A 24,025-nucleotide genomic window follows, 5' to 3' on the forward strand; every position below is an offset into this window, starting at 1 on the left:
GTTGGAGGCTTTTCTTGCCTCTCACCCCCTCCATGTTTTAAATACGGGTACTCCCACCCATTTTGATCCTCGTACTCATACTCTCTCTTGCATCGATCTATCAGTCTGCTCTTCCTCCACAGCACTAGACTTCACCTGGTCTGTTCTACCAGACTTACATGACAGCGATCATTTTCCGATCATTCTTACTTCTCCTTCCTATTCACCACCTTCCCGTAGCCCTCGCTGGCAATTTGATCGGGCAAATTGGGATCTTTACTCACACCTCACTGCTTTTAGTGAGGTTTCTTCTTCATCCTCCATTGATGAGCTCCTACACATCTTCTCGACATCAGTTTATACCGCAGCTTCTCATTCTATACCCCACACCTCAGGCAGGCATTCTCAGAAGTGCGTGCCTTGGTGGTCTCCTGCTTGTGCTCGTGCAGTACGTTTGAAACGTGCTGCATGGGGCAGGTACCGGTACAATAGAACCGCTGAGAGACTTGTTGATTTTAAGCAGAAGCGTGCGATCGCTCGCCGTGTCATCCGTGAAGCTAAACGCACTTGTTGGCGAGACTATGTTTCCACCATCACCTCTGCTTCTTCTATGAGTGCAGTCTGGAAAAAAGTGAGGAAATTGAGTGGTAAATACTCTCCTGACCCGGCTCCTGTTCTACGGGTCACTGGTGTTGATATAGCAAACCCTCTCGACGTTGCCATTGAACTTGGCACACATCTGGTCCGTATTTCCCGAGGGCTCCATCTATGCCCCTCGTTTCTTTCCTCAAAGTCTGCCAGAGAGTTAGTACCCTTGGACTTTTCTTCTCTCGGAGAAGAACAGTATAATGTGCCTGTTACACTTCAAGAACTGGAGGCAACGCTCTCAGCTTGCCGATCATCGGCAGCTGGGCCTGATGACATTCATATTCGTATGTTACAACATTTACATCGGTCAGCCCTTGTAGTCCTCTTACACCTCTTCAATCTTATTTGGGCACAAGGAGTTCTTCCCCAGCTGTGGAAATCTGCCATTGTTCTCCCTTTCCGCAAACCGGGTACTACAGGACATGATGCCTCCCACTATCGCCCCATCGCTCTTACAAGTGCAGTTTGCAAAGTGATGGAACGCCTCGTAAATCGACGTTTAATGTGGTATTTAGAGACTCACAACAGTCTCTCCGCTAGTCAATATGGCTTTCGTAAGGGTCGTTCTACCATAGACCCCTTACTACGCTTGGATACGTATGTTCGTAATGCCTTTGCGAATAATCACTCAGTTATTGCCATATTTTTTGACCTTGAGAAGGCATATGACACAACTTGGAGGTATAATATTTTGGCCCAGGCCCATTCCTTAGGCCTCCGAGGCAATCTACCATCCTTCCTTAAGAACTTTTTAACTGACAGACATTTCCGTGTTCGAGTCAATAATGTTCTTTCCCCGGACTTCGTCCAAGCTGAAGGTGTCCCTCAGGGATGTGTTCTAAGCACAACACTTTTTCTCCTTGCTATAAATGATTTGGCCTCTGTTCTTCCACCCAATATTTGGTCATCACTCTATGTTGATGACTTCGCTATTGCTTGTGCAGGCGCTGACTGTCACCTTATTGCAGTTTCTCTCCAGCATGCGGTCGACCGTGTTTCCACTTGGGCCACCACACATGGGTTTAAATTTTCAAGTACCAAAACTCACCAAATTACTTTCACTAGACGCTCTGTTATCTCCGATCATCCTTTGTATCTCTATGGCTCCCGTATCCCCGAACGTGATACAGTCAGGTTTCTAGGCCTTCTCTTTGACCGTCGGTTAACCTGGAAACCTCACATTACCTCTCTGAAGGCAACTTGTCACAGCCGGCTAAACCTTCTTAAAACCCTTGCTCATCTTTCCTGGGGAGCTGATCGTCGAACTCTGCTTCGCCTACATTCAGCCCTCGTTTTATCGAAACTCGATTATGGTGACCAGATTTATTCCGCGGCCTCTCCTGCTACTCTCTCTAGCCTTAACTCTATCCATCACCAAGGCTTACGTTTGTGCCTTGGTGCTTTTCGCTCTTCCCCTGTTGAGAGCCTCTATACAGAAGCAAATGTTCCATCCTTGTCTGATCGCCGTGATGCCCATTGCCTTCGTTACTATGTACGCTCTCACGATCTACACAATCCTTCCATTTATAGAATGGTCACCGATATTAGTAGACATTCTTTATTCGTTCGCCGCCCCTGTTTGCTCCGTCCCTTTTCTCTTCGCCTACTTTCACTCTTGTCTTCCCTTCAGTTACCACCTTTATATGTTCATGTAGCATCTCACTTTTCCCTACCCCCCTGGGAAGTTCCAGCTGTTCGGGTCTGTTCTTTCTCACTCCCTTGCTCGAAAGCTCAACTACCTACGGTGGCTTCCCGCTCTCTTTTTCTTGATCACTTCCACTCTCATTCTCATGCCACCGCTGTGTACACAGATGGCTCTAAGTCTTCAGACGGCGTCGGATTCGCAGCAGTGTTTCCGGACAGCGTCGTACGAGGGCATTTACTATCTTCAGCTAGCATTTTTACTGCTGAACTGTATGCCATTCTTGCAGCACTTATTCGTATCGCATCTATGCCTGTGTCATCATTTGTAGTAGTCTCAGACTCCCTTAGTGCTCTACAGGCTATACGAAAATTTGATACATCTCATCCCCTAGTTCTCCGTATCCAACTTTGGCTACGCCGTATCTCTACCAAACATAAAGATATTGTTTTTTGTTGGGTCCCTAGTCATGTCGACGTACAGGGCAATGAACAGGCAGACACTGCTGCGCGGTCAGCAGTATATGACCTACCAATTTCCTATCGAGGTGTTCCATTTCTAGACTATTTTGCTGCAATAGCTACCCACCTTCGCACCCGTTGGCAACAACGTTGGTCAACTCTGCTCGGTAACAAACTTCATTCTATTAAACCGAGCATAGGTTACTGGCCGTCTTCTTGTCATCAGTGCCGAGGTTGGGAGACCACTCTCTCCCGCCTTCGCATTGGCCACACTCGTCTTACTCATGGGTATCTCATGGAGAGGCACCCTGTTCCTCTCTGTGAGCAGTGTCAAGTTCCAGTATCGATTAGCCACATTCTGTTAGACTGCCCTCTCTATCAACGAGCACGCAGAATTTACCTCCAACGTCGTCTTCGTTCTCCTACTCTCTCTTTACCTTCCCTTCTTGCTGATGGACCCTCCTTTAATCCTGACTCTCTCATTGACTTCTTGACAACGACTGATTTACTCCACAAACTCTGATGATACTTTTCGCACTCCCCTCAGCCCTTTCTGGTTCAGTCTCTTGCTGCCCTTTACCCTTTCACCATCCACTGCCCCGCTGTTATCCGTAACCTGTTGCTCATCCATCTCCCTTTTGCCACCTGATGCCCTCGCTTCCTTCCTGCCCTGCAGCGCTGTATAGTCCTTGTGGCTTAGCGCTTCTTTTTTGATTATAATAATAATTCAAAAATTAAGGAAATGTGTGCACAGTGGGTTGAACTGCAAATCTTGTGACTATTACAATGACAATGTTGTGGCCCATTTTAGACAAATCGTAAAGGAACGGGAGGTACAGGGCTCTATGGACAGATTTGTTGTGCGACAGAGGTCCAGTGACTCTCAAGCTGGTCCTAGTGGTATTAAAAGAAGGGAAGTAACCCCAGAAAAGGACTTGCTACCTCAAGTCCTAATGGAAGGGGATTCCCCTTCTAAACACTAATACCTCTCCCCTCCTCCCATCCTATCAATCATCACCAGATCTTCATTAAAGGTAAGTGTCAATTATTTTATTGTTATTGTAATTATTCTATTGCATTAAACTTAATATTTCATGTAGTAAAATTTTTTTTTTCATACTTTTGGGTGTCTTGCATGGATTAATTTGATTTCCATTATTTCTTATGAGGAAAATTGATTCGGTTTTCGATGAGCTCTCAGGAACGGATTAATATCGAATACCGGGGGTCCACTGTAATTGGAGCAAAGAAAGCCACTATCACACTGAGGCATTTCGGGCAGACTTAACCTAATACTAATAGACTACTTAAATCTAGACAGGTGGAAAGTGTGCTACTAGTGGTTACCAATGGTCTGCTGATGGTGGTGCCAACTACTGGCAGCCTTTTGAAGTTTCTCCTTACTGTTATTATTATTATTATTATTATTATAATTATTATTATTAGTATGTACGTGGTGATGGGCTCTTGATCTATGGAATTGGATCTGTGCTCCAGTTCCCTAAATTAATAATAATAACAATATGTATGTGTTATGGGGCTATAGGACTCAACATGTATTTATAAGTAACAGTTACTATAATAATACCTAATTATATTGAATTGATGGGGACTTTGCTCTAAATGTCAGAAGGACTGATCAACCTTATGACTGAGAGGCAGCTGGGTCAAACCTATTTTCCTCAATATAATAGGTTATACTATAGACACATAAACACACAATTTAAATAAGTAGTTTATAAAGTTGTATTTCTTTTTGTAAAAGTAAAGTTAAGAGGTGGTAGAATTGTGGTAACTGGAGAATTGTGCTTGACAACAGTCTTTTGTTTTGGTGGGAGGAGCTTAGCTAGGCTTCTCTCTCTCTCCCTCTCTGACTCTCTCTCTCTGTGGCTGACCTTCAACCTGGCAGGATCTCTGGGTCCTTCTTCTATCTTTTGGGGCATCATGTGTGCTCCAGGGGTGAGTGTTTATAATTTAAGTTGTAGCCACCATACCCAGGGTGACTAAAGTGTGTCAAAACACTGGTTAGCCCAGAGTTATGTCAGGAAGAGTGAAGGACAAGAGTTGTTGCAACACACCATGTGGAGCACAGGCATGGAGTGTGTAGATTTTGTTTTGAAAATGGAGGCTGTGATTGTATATTCTGTACATATCTATTGAGAATACAGTTATATTTTTATAGTAGTAGTTTACATAACCTGTGAAGAGGGCTGGTGAAAGGGTATCAGAGACACTCAAGATGATCAGCCATGATGTAAGTATTACCCCTAGACAAATAAGGCCATTAAGTAAAAGCTACCCCACACTAGAACATGTAGTGAGAACCTTACCATCAAAGTAATAAGGGAAACCAACGTAACAGTATGTAATAATACTTATAATTATATATACATACTATTAACCCGTAAACAGTCCAAGCAGATCTATGTTCACACGTGTAGTGCTCCAAAAGTAGATCTACGTTTTTTTTACATATTTTCAAATATAACAAAAAAAAACGTAGATCAAAGTTTTTACACGTTTTCAAATGTAAAAAAAAAAAATCTACTTTTTTTTACATACTATCAAATGTTGAAAAAAGGTATATATACGTCTGGACCATTTATGGGTTAATAATAATAATAATAATAATGTGTTGTCATTTTTAGACATTTTTTTGTATTTTTTTCATATTTTTGTGCCAAATGCTTCAAAATAGAAATTGGTAACCCTCTGGGTGGCTGTAGGTACAGCTGCTACGACCACGGCTATCTCAGTGCCAACCAAGAGTCAAAAGGAAGAGGAGGTATGCTGCTCTGAGTGATCACAGCAAACCCTTGGGATGTGTAATTTTGTCTTATTGTACAAATTTCTTACACAATGCCTCACCCAAAGAGACATTATTTGCATACAATCAGCAAGAGGCGGTTAGAAACTATGAAAAATACTAGAGAAACGAAGAAGGCAGCAGTATAAAGCGGGGCAGCTGGCCGCCACCACCCCTATGGCCACAGTGATCATGTCTTCACCTATATATACATCTGTCTTGACCATAGCTGTGGTTACATATGTGACAATCTCACCATTAATCATAGAAAAACACAAGCTAGGTGTGGGGTTATGGACTGGGAAGATACTAGAGTGGGAAAGTAAATGGCGGATGCTTTCTGCCATCACTTGCCATATTATAGCCTATTTTATTCATTCTAGAGTATATATCATGGTTCTATGTTATTAATATTGTTTATTATGTCATATGAGATGAATTTTGATAGATAACTAAGCTATAAAGCTGATATTAGCATTATTTTGTCATGCCTCCTGAGAGGCTGGAACGGATTAATTGCATTTCAATATATTTCAATGAGGAAAATTGACTCAGCATACAAACAACTCAGGATACGAACAAGGTCACGGAATGGATTAAATTTGTAAGCAGAGGTTCCACTGTACTACCTTGGGGAACTCCACGTGCTATCGGCAGGGGTTCTGATTCAGTTTTGTTGATTTTGACAATTTGTTTCCTATTTCTAAGATAGGACTTCAACAGTCTATGGAACCTATGCAAATAGTTTGAGGTTTCTTACATAATATACGTATTGTGGTTGACAGTATTGAAGGCCTTTTGCAAGTCTAAGGTTACCATTCCTATGAGGTTCCCTATCGACATTTCAGTTCTCGTATAATCCATCAGATTAAATAGGGAGGTGTCAGTTGAGTAAGATCTCCTACAACCTGACTGATAACTATGAAGAATGTTGTCATCATTTAGATACTTAACTACTTGACAGTACACTGCCCTCTCTAGAATTATGGATATTACACTGAATATACTAACAGCTCTATAGTTGCTGACATCAGACCTACTATTTTTCTTGAAGACAGGATTAACTCTGGCCTCCTTTAACCCCTCTGGTATGGTATTAGTGGAGATGGACAAATTTATTATGTGAGCAATGGGGATTGGCAATTCAGAGGCACTATCTTCTAGGAACTTAGACGGGATGTTATCTGGGCTGGTGCTCTTAGTTGGGTTTAACCTGCTTAGTTCTTTTTGCACAAAGTCATGAGATACACTTACTAGTTGACAACTAGTATTTGGAGTTATCCCTTTATTGGTACAGTATGCTTTAAACTTATCAGAGTCTGTGTTAAAGGTATTTGATGCAGCCGGTAGTTTACTTACTATTGCTGATGCGACAGTTGTGTAGTATGAATTAAAACAATTTGCCACGTTAGTTGTTTTGTGGTATACTTCGTTATCAATATTTAGTACTATGTTAGATCTATCTACAAATGCAAATGCAAATGTTTATTTCTCTGTAAAGAGTACAATGTGGGGTTGTAGATGAATGGTTCAGAGAACCAACAAGTTGATAAATTAGACATACGTGCAACTCTTGGGAATCTTTATTGATACCCAAGAGTTGCACATGTCTAATTTATCAATGTGGGGTTCACATATTATAAAATACTGGTTACAATGTGTGGTTTATATGTTATAAAATACTAATTACAAAGAGGGCCACTATCATGTCTAGCATGACTAAGCATTTCAGGCAGACTAATAATTCTAACTCTATATTGAAACAGGTTATGGGGCATACTGATATTAAAGCTAGGTAACTGCATTTTAGTTTGTAAATTGAACAATGAGAATGGTTTCGTCTTGGCATGATACAGTTTCTATTAAAGCTCCTATATTGGAGTATCTCAGGCAAACTTATGACTAGTTAAAGATTTGTTAGGCAACAGCTTTATTCAATATTTTATGTTTACAGTCATATGGGTGGGTGTAAGTGTAAATTGGGGGGGGGATTATATATACTGAGAGTAGGTCTAGTTTGTTTTTATGTGTGCATGATACAAGTAAGAGAATAGGTGGTTTTCATGTACCTAGCTGACAGTGGGGTGTGCCAGGGAGAAAAGATATGTTTTAACGGCAGTTTTGAAAGTAATAGTTGTGTCTGCAGTTCTAGAGTTTTCAGGCACAAAGTTCCAGATTTTAGGCATTTTATTGTACATTGAATTTTTGTATAGGTTTAACCGGACACAGGGAATGTCATAGAGATTTTTGTGCTTGGTGTTGTGCCTGTGGGTTCTGTCACAACTATCAAAAAAGTGTTTTAGTTCAGGGTTAATATTGGAATTAATGGTTCTGTAAATGTAGGTTGCACAGTAGTAAATGTGGATGTTCTGTACAGTAAGTTTAGATCTTTGAAGAGTGGGGGTGTTGCCTAGTATTGGATTGCTTTCTGTTGGGTTGTTATTGGTTTTAGGTGTGTTGCTGCTGTTGATCCCCAAGCACAAATAGCATAGGTGAGGTAGGGATAGTACAGTGTGAGAAGGGCTGATTGTGGCATGTAGTAGTGTATCTTGGAGAGGATCCCAACCGTGTTGGATATGGGTGCTGTCGAGGTGTAGGCTCAGGAACTTGCCCTCATTATATTTGACAATAAGAATGTTGTCGATCTTAATGTTCAGTTGTGCAACACCTGCTTTGTTACCAAACATGATATAGAAGGTTATGTCAATGTTGAGTGTAAGTTTATTGGCTGTCACCCATGTAGATATTTTTAGTAGCTCCTCATTAACAATGGTGTTGAGTGTGGCAAGATTTGGGTGGGAGATGACACAAGTCATGTCGTCAGCGAAGAGAATCTACTGGTTCATGGCTATACCCCAAATGTTTGTTGTTGCCAGAGCTTTCTAGGGTTATTCTTGTACTCTTTGATTTTTTGAGCAATAGTACCTTGCCTTTACTCCCTTTACAAGCTTCTGCACTCTGTTCCTCACCCTTTAGAATTCATTTATCGCTGCAATATCCTGTCTGTTCAGTTCTCCATTTAATCCTAACCTCTTTAACTGGTGCAATATTATCAAGGATGACAGTGAACATTTTTTTTAATTTTTCCTAGGCATCATTTATGTCTGTGCAACTTGTTATCACTGTCCAATCACAATTAGATTAGTACCAAACTTACACATGAAAATTGCTCTCTATGAAAGTAAAAAGACTTGGGAGGAGATGCAACATTCCCCCAATGAAAAGCAGTGAGACAACACAGTAAGTGTCATGGGACCAAGACTGTTCAACTCCTTCCAGCATACACAAGGGGGATTGCCAATAGATCCCTGGCTGTCTTCAAGAAGGCACTGGATAGGCACCTGAAGTCAGTACCTGACCAGCTGGGCTGTGCTTCATATATCGGTTTGTGTGTGGCCAGCAGTAACAGCCTGGCTGATCACACCCTGATCCACCACAAGGCCTGGTCTAAGACTGGGCCACTGGGGCATTGACCCCCAAAACTTCAGGTATACTGAAGGTATTGTCTAAACTGAAAGGAGGATAAGTTTCAGAGCACGACTTGAGTTTCCCATAAACTTAGATACACGTATTCCCCTTAGACCACTTTCGGAATTAGTAGGTTATCTTAAACCATAACATATAGTGGGAAGGACCTTAAACCAACGTAACGCTTAGAAATATTTGTCTTGCAGCAATGCTAACTGTAAAAATGCTAGGAAAGTAGAAAACATTCTGAAAAACACACAATTTGCAAGTGGGAAAAAATGAGTCAGAAAATGATTGCAAAGGCACTCTGAAAAGAAAAAATTGTTTAAGTAAGATAAACAGGATTCAGTATAGAGTAGAAATACACACACACACACACACACATATTAGGATAATGCAAAAGATTTCTTTTAAAGGTAAATGACCCCAAGTCAAGAGAGTTAAACTAAGAAGAGAAGGTATTGAACAAGAAATTGCAACAAAGTACAAAAGACTCACTCGAACGTAAGAGTAAGACAAATACACACAAAGGTCAAATATTCAGAATTCTCAGGAAACTTAAACAGGACACCACATCCCAACTGCACAATGTCCTTAGGAATTCCTCCAACTTAGACAAAATTTAATCTGACCTGGTGTGACTGGAGGTGAAGGAAGTTGTCTGGGGTGATATAAAAAGTTCTGGCCTGCATGTGATCATGAAGAGGCTCAACAGTTACTGTCAGTTGGGTGTCGCGTGCCCGTCCCTCACGCTGTGAGAACTCATAGAGAGCTTCCCATGCTGCCAAGGTGTCCTAGGTGAAGACGATTTACCATGACTAAATCTCAAAATTCAAAACACTTTAATCCACATAAATATATTAAAAGGGTACATGGCATATACAGCACAACAGGATTCTAGAGCCTAAAGTGCATTCCTCATCTTAAGTTACTTCCACATCAGGTTTTTTAAAAACCAATATTTAAACTATACAAAATTTCAATTAAGCACAATGTAAACTGAGCTGTGTTAACTGTAAAACTATTAACAATATGTACAATAATAATAAATTTTAATGTTTATTTGTATCATTATAAATATTCATGAAAAAATAATCATTTAGTTCTTTAAAATTACCCACTGGACTGTTAAACGTCAATAGTAAATGTAACAAAACGTATAAATATATGCAAGTTAGAGAAGCCCTTTGTATGAGCATAATAATTTAGGTTAATATTCAGTAACAAACTTCCACTAAAATAAAGTACGTATATGTAAATGATATTAATTACAGGTAGTTTGTTTGGGAAATTTTCTTTCTTTCAACACACCGGCCGTATCCCACCGAGGCAGGGTGGCCCAAAAGGAAAAACAAAAGTTTCTCCTTTTACTAGCCCCTTGCCCCCGGCATTTCAGTTGCCTCTTACAACACGCATGGCTCACGGAGGAAGAATTCTGTTCCACTTCCCCATGGAGATAAGAGGAAATAAACAAGAACAAGAACTAGAAAGAAAATAGCAGAAAACCCAGAGGGGTGTGTGTATATATATGCCTGTACATGTGTGTGTAGTGTGACCTAAGTGTAAGTAGAAGTAGCAAGGTGTACCTGTAATCTTGCATATTCATGAGACAGACAAAAGACACCAGCAATCCTACCATCATGTAAAACAATTACAGGCTTTTGTTTCACACTCACTTGGCAAGACGGTAGTACCCCCCTGGATGGTTGCTGTCTACCAACCTACTACCTAATGTTTGGGAAATATATAACATTAAAATACATGACATTAAATAAACACATGTATGTAATACATGGGAAAGGACTCTATCTTTTCATAAGAAAAAGTAATTTTTTTTTTTTTCTGAAAAATTTTCAACCCTGAGAACTAGTTTAGGAGAGGGTCTCTCAACCCTGAAAGGGTTAAAATGGCTGCAATCTCAAACAGATGCAGAGATGACAACAACCCAGTGCCTCCAAGACCAAAAATTTCAGCAGCAGGGGCAGGTGTCGAAACACTTTTGGAGTATCCATTGTCCACAGCCCATTTGAAAAGTTATGGTCCTGTGGTCTGTGAAATCTGGGAGGCTGTTATTTGAGCCCAGAGTGTCTGTTCCTACCACCAGACGATGTTGGACTCATATTTTAAACATAAAAAGCCTTCGCCGATGGCAATATGACGGGGTATAGATGGTGATATGACAGTACGGATTCGCACTTTTTCTCCCACATGTATTTCGAAACTGTTTCCGAACCGGTTTCGGCCCATATAGTTCGGATATGAGAGGTATCACTGTAATATGTGGGACAAGCTCTTCATGCTAACACAGGAGTGTGCTGAAGTGAGAACATTTGTGCTAAAGAGTACATCTGATTATGAATTTACCTCTTCAAGGGGGGCTCCTTGGCGTGGTGAAGAGGCTCTTGGTCTGAGGAATTAGCCCTGTCGGTCTTCTTCCTCAGACCGAACCTAATTACCCCCCATTCTCCCCTCCCCTATCCCATCCTCCCCATCCTCCCCTTTTTCCATTCCTCCTCCTCCTCCTCACCCCTCCCTTTTGCCCTTCCTCTTTTTAGCCTTCGTGATTTCTCCCACAGGCGCGCTAGTTCCTAGGTAGGGGAAAGGACACCGGGGTCGATCCCATTCCGTTGAGGTTTCTTGGCGGTGGCGTAGTTTGCCGTGGAATCTGGATTGCCTAGGGATGTCCCGATCCCTCTCCGGTATCCCGGAGTAGCTTTGGGTGTCTTTTGGGCGACGGGTGTATCTCTGGAAGCCACCTTTCGGATTCCGGGGGTGGTGGCTGAAGGAGGTATGCTTTGTGGCGGATATCCGGCCGCCCTCTCTTTTGTCCACCGAGGTAGCTCGGCAGATGTGAGGTTGCTATCCCGGATTGCTGGTTTACTGGCATGAAGGGTAGGGTATGGCACGGGTTCCATGCTGCATCTGCGCTACTAGCGGTGTCGAGTCCTCTTGGGCGCGGAGGGAGATTTCCGGCCCTTTCATTCCTCCTGGGAACTATTCCTCCCCGCTCCCCCCTTTTTTTATTCTTTTTTTTGTTTTTATTTTCTTTTCTTCTTTCTTTTTTTTTCTTAAAAACAAAAAGCAAAGGAGTAACCTAACCATGGCAGCCCTAGTCCATGAAACCACTACCCCCGGGCCCCTTCTTGATACCGCACCCCATTCTGACCCTGCCTTGTGTTTAGACCACTCTTCGGACACTCCTGATGCCCCTGTACCTCTTGCTGGTGCTGTTTCCTCACCCGCTTCAGGTACCGGGGCTTCGACTGACTCCTTCGATTTGTCTGAACTCCGCTCTCCTTTGACTATGCTTCCGGCTTCTCCCTCTACGGTACGGCAATTTTCGAATCGCCCACCCATTTCATGCCGGACCAACTCCGGTCCTACTCCTAAACGCCAACGTCAATCTCCTGATGATGCTCCGTCGTTACCTTCCCATTCTACTCGGAAACGACCGACACGTCAAGCACTCCCTCTCCACGCTCAGTTTCGGACCACACAATGGACTAAATTCTTTACTTTAAGACCAACTTCTTCTTCTGCCTACCTTTCTGACCATAGTATTGCCAAAGCGCTCCTGCGTCATGTTGGCAGAGATATTTCATTTCACGCTCTCAAGAGCGGTACGCGCATCGTCACTGTCCAGAATGCTACCCAAGCTCATGATCTTTCTCTCCTTTCGAATATCGATACTACTCCTATCACTATTGAAAAACATCTTTCTCTCAATTCTTGTAGTGGTACTGTCATTCTGCCCCATACCATAGTCCAACAGAATTTCCAGTCATGTGGCAATGACATTTTTGAACAGCTGGAACTCCAGGATCTCCCAATCCTCAAAGTAGACACTTATGTCCTTCCTGCCCGGGGGCGGAGACGTTACCCTTGCAATGTGGCTCGTTTAACTTTTGACAGCCGAGAACTCCCGTCCTCTGTATATGTCGCGGGACATCGGTTACAAGTTCGAAAGGTGATACCTACACCGCAACAATGTAGAAATTGCTGGCGTTTTGGTCACCCAGCGAAATATTGCAGATCTATGGCCGAATGCCCAGTCTGTGGTGCCGACAACCATTCTAATACATCTTGCAGTCAACCTCCATCTTGCCTTAATTGTAATGAAGCTCACCCTTCGTACTCCCGCCGTTGCCAGGTCTACTTAAATGAACGTGAAATCCGTTGCCTCAAAGAGGCAGAAGGTCTCCCTTATGCTATGGCAGTTACTCATCTCCGCCTCCAAGGGAGACTACCCCGTGTTTCTTATTCTCGTGTTTCCAAACATCCCCCCACTTCTGGGGTCCCATCTTCTGCAGCCTCCTCTGTTGTTACCCCTCCCATAGCCATTACGGCATCTAATCCTTTTGCTGTCCTTGGCTCTGACGTCCCGACTACAACTCAGTCTGTTCTCACATCTTCGCGTCCTTCCTCACAAGCCCCAGTATCGACAAGACCTCGTACGACACCTAATACCAATCGCCCCTCTACTCAGAAGTCCAAAAAATCCACATTGCTCAAATCTTCTTTGCCCCTTCCTTCCCTTCTTCCACCTCCACACGTTACCTTTCCAGTCTCTGTACCTAGTTCTTCCCCTCTCTCTGGCTCTATTACAAGTGTGGAGATTCACCCTCCTCCTCGTACTATGCCTTCCACCCCCGTCCCCTCCCAAGTTTCTCCCTCTTCTGTCACCTCCCAGGTTTCTACCTCTTCTGTCCCCCCCCACACTTCATCTCCAGTCCCTTACACTTTTCCCTCCCCCTCTACTTTGGTACAGTCCATTACTGTCCCAATCTTTACTCACCCTCCTCCTCCTATCTCCAATATGGTTTCCCATACATCTTTGAATTCAGAAACACTTGAAGCCATTTCAGAATATATTGCAGAGACTAAACCTTCAATGGACACTGATTCACTTCCTGTTCCTTCTCTTCCCTCTCCTCCATCTTCACAACCCCATTCTTCGCAACGCTCCGTTCCTTCGCTACTTGAACATCTTCCAATGCCACCACACGTTGACTTTTCTAACCCCTCTAGTCCGTAGGTGCCTTTACCTACAGATTCCTGATATTTTCTTCATCGCCAATCATGGCCTATTTACAGTGGAATATCCGCGGCCTCAGGGGTAATCGGGGTGAGCTTCAGATGTTGCTTTCCAGGTTTTCCCCTGTTGGTGCTTGCTTACAAGAACCAAAATTACACTCGGCTGTTTTCCAACCTATCTCAGGCTATAATTTATTGTATTCTTCGGATCCTTTCTCAGATGGGACCTTTAATGAAAGTGCCCTTCTTCTACGCAATGATATTCCGTACTGTCAACTATTTGTCCATACTTCGCTGCATTACACTGCAGCCCGTATCCACTTGAATAAGTGGTTTACAATATGTTCTTTATATCTCTCTCCTTCTCGAGCATTTTCTATCCCAGACTTTGCCTTTCTTGTTTCATCCTTACCACCACCACTTCTGTTACTTGGTGATTTTAATGCCCACCATTTCCTCTGGGGGGGGTCTCATTGTGACTCACGTGGCATTCAGTTGGAGGCTTTTCTTGCCTCTCACCCCCTCCATGTTTTAAATACGGGTACTCCCACCCATTTTGATCCTCGTACTCATACTCTCTCTTGCATCGATCTATCAGTCTGCTCTTCCTCCACTGCACTAGACTTCACCTGGTCTGTTCTACCAGCCTACATGACAGCGATCATTTTCCGATCATTCTTACTTCTCCTTCCTATTCACCACCTTCCCGTAGCCCTCGCTGGCAATTTGATCGGGCAAATTGGGATCTTTACTCACACCTCACTGCTTTTAGTGAGGTTCCTTCTTCATCCTCCATTGATGAGCTCCTACACATCTTCTCGACATCAGTTTATACCGCAGCTTCTCATTCTATACCCCAAACCTCAGGCGGGCATTCTCAGAAGTGCGTGCCTTGGTGGTCTCCTGCTTGTGCTCGTGCAGTACGTTTGAAACGTGCTGCATGGGGCAGGTACCGGTACAATAGAACCGCTGAGAGACTTGTTGATTTTAAGCAGAAGCGTGCGATCGCTCGCCGTGTCATCCGTGAAGCTAAACGCACTTGTTGGCGAGACTATGTTTCCACCATCACCTCTGCTTCTTCTATGAGTGCAGTCTGGAAAAAAGTGAGGAAATTGAGTGGTAAATACTCTCCTGACCCGGCTCCTGTTCTACGGGTCACTGGTGTTGATATAGCAAACCCTCTCGACGTTGCCATTGAACTTGGCACACATCTGGTCCGTATTTCCCGAGGGCTCCATCTATGCCCCTCGTTTCTTTCCTCAAAGTCTGCCAGAGAGTTAGTATCCTTGGACTTTTCTTCTCTCGGAGAAGAACAGTATAATGTGCCTTTTACACTTCAAGAACTGGAGGCAACGCTCTCAGCTTGCCGATCATCGGCAGCTGGGCCTGATGACATTCATATTCGTATGTTACAACATTTACATCGGTCAGCCCTTGTAGTCCTCTTACACCTCTTCAATCTTATTTGGGCACAAGGAGTTCTTCCCCAGCTGTGGAAATCTGCCATTGTTCTCCCTTTCCGCAAACCGGGTACTACAGGACATGATGCCTCCCACTATCGCCCCATCGCTCTTACAAGTGCAGTTTGCAAAGTGATGGAACGCCTCGTAAATCGACGTTTAATGTGGTATTTAGAGACTCACAACAGTCTCTCCGCTAGTCAATATGGCTTTCGTAAGGGTCGTTCTACCATAGACCCCTTACTACGCTTGGATACGTATGTTCGTAATGCCTTTGCGAATAATCACTCAGTTATTGCCATATTTTTTGACCTTGAGAAGGCATATGACACAACTTGGAGGTATAATATTTTGGCCCAGGCCCATTCCTTAGGCCTCCGAGCCTCTTCAAGGGGGGCTCCTTGGCGTGGTGAAGAGGCTCTTGGTCTGAGGAATTAGACCTATCGGTCTTCTTCCTCAGACCGAACCTAATTACCCCCCAATCTCCCCTCCCCTATCCCATCCTCCCCATCCTCCCCTTTTTCCTTTCCTCCTCCTCCTCCCCACTCCTCCCTTTTGCCCTTCCTCTTTTTGTCCTTTGGGATTTCTCCCACAGGCACGCTAGTTCCTAGGTAGAGGAAAGGACACCGGGGTCGATCCCATTCCGTTGAGGTTTCTTGGCGGTGGCGTAGTTTGCCGTGGAATCTGGATTGCCTAGGGATGTCCCGATCCCTCTCCGGTATCCCGGAGTAGCTTTGGGTGTCTTTTGGGCGACGGGTGTATCTCTGGAAGCCACCTTTCGGATTCCGGGGGTGGTGGCTGAAGGAGGTATGCTTTGTGGCGGATATCCGGCCGCCCTCTCTTTTGTCCACCGAGGTAGCTCGGCAGATGTGAGGTTGCTATCCCAGATTGCTGGTTTACTGGCATGAAGGGTAGGGTATGGCACGGGTTCCATGCTGCATCTGCGCTACTAGCGGTGTCGAGTCCTCTTGGGCGCGGAGGGAGATTTCTGGCCCTTTCATTCCTCCTAGGAACTATCCCTCCCCGGTCCCCCCCTTTTTTTTTTCTTTTTTTTTATTTTTATTTTCTTTTCTTCTTTCTTTTTTTTTCTTAAAAACAAAAAGAAAGAAGTAACCTAACCATGGCAGCCCTAGTCCATGAACCTTTTACCCCCGGGCCCCTTCTTGATACCGCACCCCGTTCTGACCCCGCCTCGTCTTTGGACCACTCTTCAGACATTCCTCATGCCTCTGTACCTATTGCCGGTGCTGTTTCCTCACCTGCTTCAGGTACTGAGGCCTCGACTGACTCCTTCGATTTATCAGACCTTCGCTCTCCTCTGACTATGCTTCCGGCCTCTCCCTCTACGGTGCGGCAATTTTCAAATCGCCGACCCGTTCCACGTCGGACCAACTCTGGTCCCACGCCTAAACGTCAACGACAATTACCTGCTGATGATACTTCTCCACCTTCACCTTCTCGTTCTTCTCAGAAAAGATCGACACGTCCTTCACTACCTTTCCACGCTCAGTTTCAGACTGAACAGTGGACTAAATTCTTCACTTTACGACCAACTTCCTCTACTGCCTATCTTTCTGACCATAGTATTGGCAAGGCACTCCTACGCCATGTTGGTAAAGATATTTCTTTTCATGCTCTTAAGAGCGGTACGCGCATCATTACCGTACAGAATGCTACCCAGGCTCGTGAGCTCTCTCGTCTTTCCCATATAGATACTGTTCCTGTCACCCTTGAAAAACATCATTCCCTCAATTCTTGTAGTGGTACCGTTATTCTGCCCCATAACATAGTTCAACAAAATTTCCAGACATGTGGCACCGACATTCTAGAACAGCTGGAACTCCAAGATCTCCCAATCCTCAAGGTAGACACTTACGTTCTTCCTGCCCGTGGGCGGAGACGATACCCTAGCAATGTGGCTCGTTTAACTTTTGACAGCCGAGAACTCCCATCCTCAGTTTATATAGCAGGACATCGGTTACAAGTTCGAAAGGTGATCCCTACACCACAACAGTGTAGAAATTGCTGGCGATTTGGCCATCCAGCGAAATATTGCAGATCTATCGCCGAATGCCCAGTCTGTGGTGCCGATGACCATTCTAATACGTCTTGCAATCGATCTCCCTCTTGCCTTAACTGTCATGAGGCTCACCCTTCGTACTCTCGCCGTTGTCAGGTCTATTTAAACGAGCGGGAAATCCGTTACCTCAAAGAGACAGAAGGTCTCCCTTATGCCATGGCAGTTTCTCATCTCCGCCTCCAAGGGAGACTCCCACGTGTTTCTTATTCCCGTGTTTCAAAACGTCCCCCCACTTCTGGTATCCCATCTTCTACACCCACCTCTGTGGTTACCTCTCCCATAATCACTCCTGTATCTAATCCTTTTGCTGTCCTCGGCTCAGACGTCCCTACTTCAACGCCTCAGTCTAATCTCGCTTCTTCGAGTTCTCTCTTACAAGCCTCAGTATCGACGAGACCTCGTACGACACCTCTTCCCAATCGTCCCTCTACTTCTCAAAAGTCAAAAAAAGGTCCGGTAACACCTCCTACCCATCTTCCACCTCCTCATTTTACCCTCCCTGTCTCTGTCCCTAGTTCTTCCCCTCTCACTGGCTCAGTTACAAGTGCAGAGGTTCACCCTCCTCCTCGTAATGTACCTTCCTCCCCTGTTCCCTCCCAAGTTTCTTCCTCTTCTGCCACCTCCCAGGTTCCTGTCTCTTCTGTCCCCTGCCACGCTTCTCCAGTTCCCTCCACCCTTTCGCCCCCCCCTACCTTGGTACAGTCCAATACAGTTCCAATCTTTACTCATCCTCCCCCTACCATTCCCAATATTGTCTCCCATACGACATCTCTGAATTCTGAAACACTTGAAGCAATCTCTGAATATATTGCAGAGACCAAACCATCAATGGACACTGATCCACCTTCCGCTCTTTCTCTCTCCTCTGCTCCATCTGCGCAACTCCTTTCTTCACAGCGCACCGTTCCTTCGCTGCTTGAACATTTTCCACTGCCTCCGCATGTGGACTTTTCTAACCCTCCTAGTCCGTAGGAACCCTTCCCTGCGGATTTCAAGTATCTTTATCATTGCCATTCATGGCCTTTTTACAGTGGAATATACGTGGCCTCAGGGGTAATCGGGGTGAGCTTCAGATGTTACTCTCCCAGTTTGCCCCTGTTGGTGTTTGCTTACAAGAACCAAAATTACACTCTGCTGTTATTTCTCACATCTCAGGCTATAATTTATTGTATTCTTCAGATCCTTTTCCTGATGGGACCTTTAATGAAAGTGCCCTTCTTCTCCGCACTGATATTCCGTACCATCAGCTATTTGTTCATACTTCGCTGCATTACACAGCAGCCCGTATCCACTTACATAGGTGGTATACGCTCTGTTCTTTATATCTCTCTCCTTCTCGGGCATTATCTATTCCGGATTTTGCCTTCCTTGTTTCGTCATTACCGCCACCAATTCTGTTACTTGGTGATTTTAATGCCCACCATTTCCTCTGGGGAGGGTCTCACTGTGATTCCCGTGGAATTCAGTTAGAGGCTTTTCTTGCCACCCACCCCCTCCATGTTTTAAATACAGGTACTCACACCCATTTTGATCCTCGGACTCATACTCTCTCTTGCATCGATCTCTCAGTTTGCTCTTCCTCCGCCGCATTAGACTTTACTTGGTCTGTTCTCCCGGACTTACATGACAGTGATCATTTCCCAATCATTCTTACTTCCCCTTCATATTCGCCACCTCTTCGCACCCCACGCTGGCAATTTAATCGGGCAAATTGGAACCTTTACTCACACCTGTTTTTAAAGAGGTTCCTTCTTCGTCCTCCATCGATGAGCTTTTACACCTATTCTCATCCTCCGTTTTCACCGCAGCTTCTCATTCTATACCCCAAACTTCGAGCAGGCATTCTCAGAAATGCGTGCCTTGGTGGTCTCCTGCTTGTGCTCGTGCAGTACGTTTGAAACGCGCTGCATGGGGCAGGTACCGGTACAATAGAACCACAGAGCGACTCCTTGATTTTAAACAGAAGCGTGCGATCGCTCGCCGTGTCATCCGTGACGCTAAACGCACTTGCTGGCGAGATTATGTCTCCACCATCACCTCTGCTTCCTCTATGAGTGCAGTCTGGAAAAAAGTACGAAAACTGAGTGGTAAATATTCTCCTGACCCGGCTCCTGTTCTGCGAGTTGCCGGTGTTGATATAGCAAACCCACTAGATGTTGCCAATGAAATTGGCAATCATCTGGTCCGTATTTCTCAGGGACTCCATCTATGCCCCTCATTTCTTTCCTCAAAGTCTGCCAGAGAGTTAGCACCCTTGGACTTTTCTTCTCTCAGAGAAGAACAGTATAATGTGCCTTTTACACTTCAAGAACTGGAGGCAACACTCTCAGCTTGTCGATCATCGGCAGCTGGGCCCGACGACATTCATATTCGTATGCTACAACATTTACATCAGTCAGCCCTTGCAGTCCTATTACGCCTTTACAATCTTATTTGGTCACAAGGAGTTCTTCCACAGCTGTGGAAATCCGCCATTGTTCTCCCTTTCCGCAAACCAGGCACTACGGGACATGAAACCTCCCACTATCGTCCCATTGCTCTTACCAGTGCAGTTTGCAAAGTAATGGAACGTCTAGTAAATAGACGTTTAGTGTGGTATTTAGAGACACACAACAGTCTCTCCACTCGTCAATATGGCTTTCGTAAGGGACGTTCTACCATAGACCCCTTACTGCGCTTGGATACGTATGTTCGTAATGCCTTTGCGAATAACCACTCAGTTATTGCCATATTTTTTGATCTTGAGAAGGCATATGACACAACTTGGAGGTATAATATTTTAGCCCAAGCCCACTCCTTAGGCCTTCGAGGCAATCTACCATCCTTCCTTAAGAACTTTTTAACTGACAGGCATTTCCGTGTTCGGGTTAATAATGTGCTCTCCCCGGACTTTATCCAAGCTGAAGGTGTCCCCCAGGGATGTGTTCTGAGCACAACACTTTTTCTCCTTGCTATTAATGATTTGGCCTCTAGTCTTCCATCAAATATTTGGTCATCACTCTATGTTGATGACTTCGCTATTGCCTGTGCAGGCGCTGACTGTCACCTCCTTACAGTTTCTCTCCAGCATGCAGTCGACCGTGTTTCCAATTGGGCCACCACACATGGGTTTAAATTTTCCAGCACTAAAACCCACCAAATCACTTTCACTAGACGCTCTGTCATCTCTGATCATCCTTTGTACCTCTATGGCTCACGTATCCCTGAACGTGATACAGTCAAGTTTCTGGGCCTCCTCTTTGATCGTAGGTTATCCTGGAAACCTCACATTACCTCTCTGAAGGCAACTTGTCACAGCCGGCTGAACCTTCTTAAAACCCTTGCTCATCTTTCGTGGGGAGCTGATCGTCGAACCCTCCTTCACCTACATTCCACCCTTATTTTATCGAAACTTGATTATGGTGACCAGATCTATTCAGCGGCCTCTCCTGCTACTCTCTCTAGCCTTAACCCCATTCATCACCAAGGATTACGTTTATGCCTTGGTGCTTTTCGCTCTTCCCCTGTCGAAAGCCTCTATGCAGAAGCGAACGTTCCATCCTTATCCGATCGCCGTGATGCCCATTGCCTGCGCTACTATGTACGCTCTCATGATCTCCGCAATCCTTCCATTTATAGAATGGTCACTGATATTAGTAGACATTCTTTATTTGTTCGCCGCCCCTGCTTACTCCGTCCCTTCTCTCTTCGCCTTCATTCGCTCTTGTCTTCTCTTCAACTACCCCTCTTCAAGGGGGGCTCCTTGGCGTGGTGAAGAGGCTCTTGGTCTGAGGAATTAGCCCTGTCGGTCTTCTTCCTCAGACCGAACCTAATTACCCCCCATTCTCCCCTCCCCTATCCCATCCTCCCCATCCTCCCCTTTTTCCATTCCTCCTCCTCCTCCTCACCCCTCCTTTTTGCCCTTCCTCTTTTTAGCCTTCGTGATTTCTCCCACAGGCGCGCTAGTTCCTAGGTAGGGGAAAGGACACCGGGGTCGATCCCATTCCGTTGAGGTTTCTTGGCGGTGGCGTAGTTTGCCGTGGAATCTGGATTGCCTAGGGATGTCCCGATCCCTCTCCGGTATCCCGGAGTAGCTTTGGGTGTCTTTTGGGCGACGGGTGTATCTCTGGAAGCCACCTTTCGGATTCCGGGGGTGGTGGCTGAAGGAGGTATGCTTTGTGGCGGATATCCGGCCGCCCTCTCTTTTGTCCACCGAGGTAGCTCGGCAGATGTGAGGTTGCTATCCCAGATTGCTGGTTTACTGGCATGAAGGGTAGGGTATGGCACGGGTTCCATGCTGCATCTGCGCTACTAGCGGTGTCGAGTCCTCTTGGGCGCGGAGGGAGATTTCTGGCCCTTTCATTCCTCCTAGGAACTATCCCTCCCCGGTCCCCCCTTTTTTTTTCTTTTTTTTGTTTTTATTTTCTTTTCTTCTTTCTTTTTTTTTCTTAAAAACAAAAAGAAAGAAGTAACCTAACCATGGCAGCCCTAGTCCATGAACCTAGTACCCCCGGGCCCCTTTTTGATACCGCACCCCGTTCTGACCCCGCCTCGTCTTTGGACCACTCTTCAGACATTCCTCATGCCTCTGTACCTATTGCCGGTGCTGTTTCCTCACCCGCTTCAGGTACTGAGGCCTCGACTGACTCCTTCGATTTATCAGACCTTCGCTCTCCTCTGACTATGCTTCCGGCCTCTCCCTCTACGGTGCGGCAATTTTCAAATCGCCGACCCGTTCCACGTCGGACCAACTCTGGTCCCACGCCTAAACGTCAACGACAATTACCTGCTGATGATACTTCTCCACCTTCACCTTCTCGTTCTTCTCAGAAACGATTGACACGTCCTTCACTACCTTTCCACGCTCAGTTTCAGACTGAACAGTGGACTAAATTCTTCACTTTACGACCAACTTCCTCTACTGCCTATCTTTCTGACCATAGTATTGGCAAGGCACTCCTACGCCATGTTGGTAAAGATATTTCTTTTCATGCTCTTAAGAGCGGTACGCGCATCATTACCGTACAGAATGCTACCCAGGCTCGTGAGCTCTCTCGTCTTTCCCATATAGATACTGTTCCTGTCACCCTTGAAAAACATCATTCCCTCAATTCTTGTAGTGGTACCGTTATTCTGCCCCATACCATAGTTCAACAAAATTTCCAGACATGTGGCACCGACATTCTCGAACAGCTGGAACTCCAAGATCTCCCAATCCTCAAGGTAGACACTTACGTTCTTCCTGCCCGTTGGCGGAGACGATACCCTAGCAATGTGGCTCGTTTAACTTTTGACAGCCGAGAACTCCCATCCTCCGTTTATATAGCAGGACATCGGTTACAAGTTCGAAAGGTGATCCCTACACCACAACAGTGTAGAAATTGCTGGCGATTTGGCCATCCAGCGAAATATTGCAGATCTATCGCCGAATGCCCAGTCTGTGGTGCCGATGACCATTCTAATACGTCTTGCAATCGATCTCCCTCTTGCCTTAACTGTCATGAGGCTCACCCTTCGTACTCTCGCCGTTGTCAGGTCTATTTAAACGAGCGGGAAATCCGTTACCTCAAAGAGACAGAAGGTCTCCCTTATGCCATGGCAGTTTCTCATCTCCGCCTCCAAGGGAGACTCCCACGTGTTTCTTATTCCCGTGTTTCAAAACGTCCCCCCACTTCTGGTATCCCATCTTCTACACCCACCTCTGTGGTTACCTCTCCCATAATCACTCCTGTATCTAATCCTTTTGCTGTCCTCGGCTCAGACGTCCCTACTTCAACGCCTCAGTCTAATCTCGCTTCTTCGAGTTCTCTCTTACAAGCCTCAGTATCGACGAGACCTCGTACGACACCTCTTCCCAATCGTCCCTCTACTTCTCAAAAGTCAAAAAAAGGTCCGGTAACACCTCCTACCCATCTTCCACCTCCTCATTTTACCCTCCCTGTCTCTGTCCCTAGTTCTTCCCCTCTCACTGGCTCGGTTACAAGTGCAGAGGTTCACCCTCCTCCTCGTAATGTACCTTCCTCCCCTGTTCCCTCCCAAGTTTCTTCCTCTTCTGCCACCTCCCAGGTTCCTGTCTCTTCTGTCCCCTGCCACGCTTCTCCAGTTCCCTCCACCCTTTCGCCCCCCCCTACCTTGGTACAGTCCAATACAGTTCCAATCTTTACTCATCCTCCCCCTACCATTCCCAATATTGTCTCCCATACGACATCTCTGAATTCCGAAACACTTGAAGCAATCTCTGAATATATTGCAGAGACCAAACCATCAATGGACACTGATCCACCTTCCGCTCTTTCTCTCTCCTCTGCTCCATCTGCGCAACTCCTTTCTTCACAGCGCACCGTTCCTTCGCTGCTTGAACATTTTCCACTGCCTCCGCATGTGGACTTTTCTAACCCTTCTAGTCCGTAGGAACCCTTACCTGCGGATTTCAAGTATCTTTATCATTGCCAATCATGGCCTTTTTAC

The 24,025-nt window shown here is 45.2% G+C and overlaps 1 protein-coding gene across 6 annotated transcripts in view; it reads right to left on the minus strand.

Moving 5' to 3' along the window:
* Mcr (macroglobulin complement-related) overlaps positions 1-24,025 on the minus strand; it is a 770,662-nt gene that overhangs the window by 15,004 nt on the left and 731,633 nt on the right. For all 6 annotated transcript variants that reach the window (XM_053773332.2, XM_053773333.2, XM_053773336.2 and 3 more), the window contains one exon: positions 9,637-9,798. In XM_053773332.2, the coding sequence (XP_053629307.2) occupies positions 9,637-9,798 (162 nt within the window). The remainder of the gene's footprint in view (positions 1-9,636; positions 9,799-24,025) is intronic.

Source organism: Cherax quadricarinatus, chromosome 17, assembly GCF_038502225.1.
Source record: "Cherax quadricarinatus isolate ZL_2023a chromosome 17, ASM3850222v1, whole genome shotgun sequence".
In the NCBI taxonomy this organism is placed as follows: Eukaryota; Metazoa; Arthropoda; class Malacostraca; order Decapoda; family Parastacidae; genus Cherax; species Cherax quadricarinatus.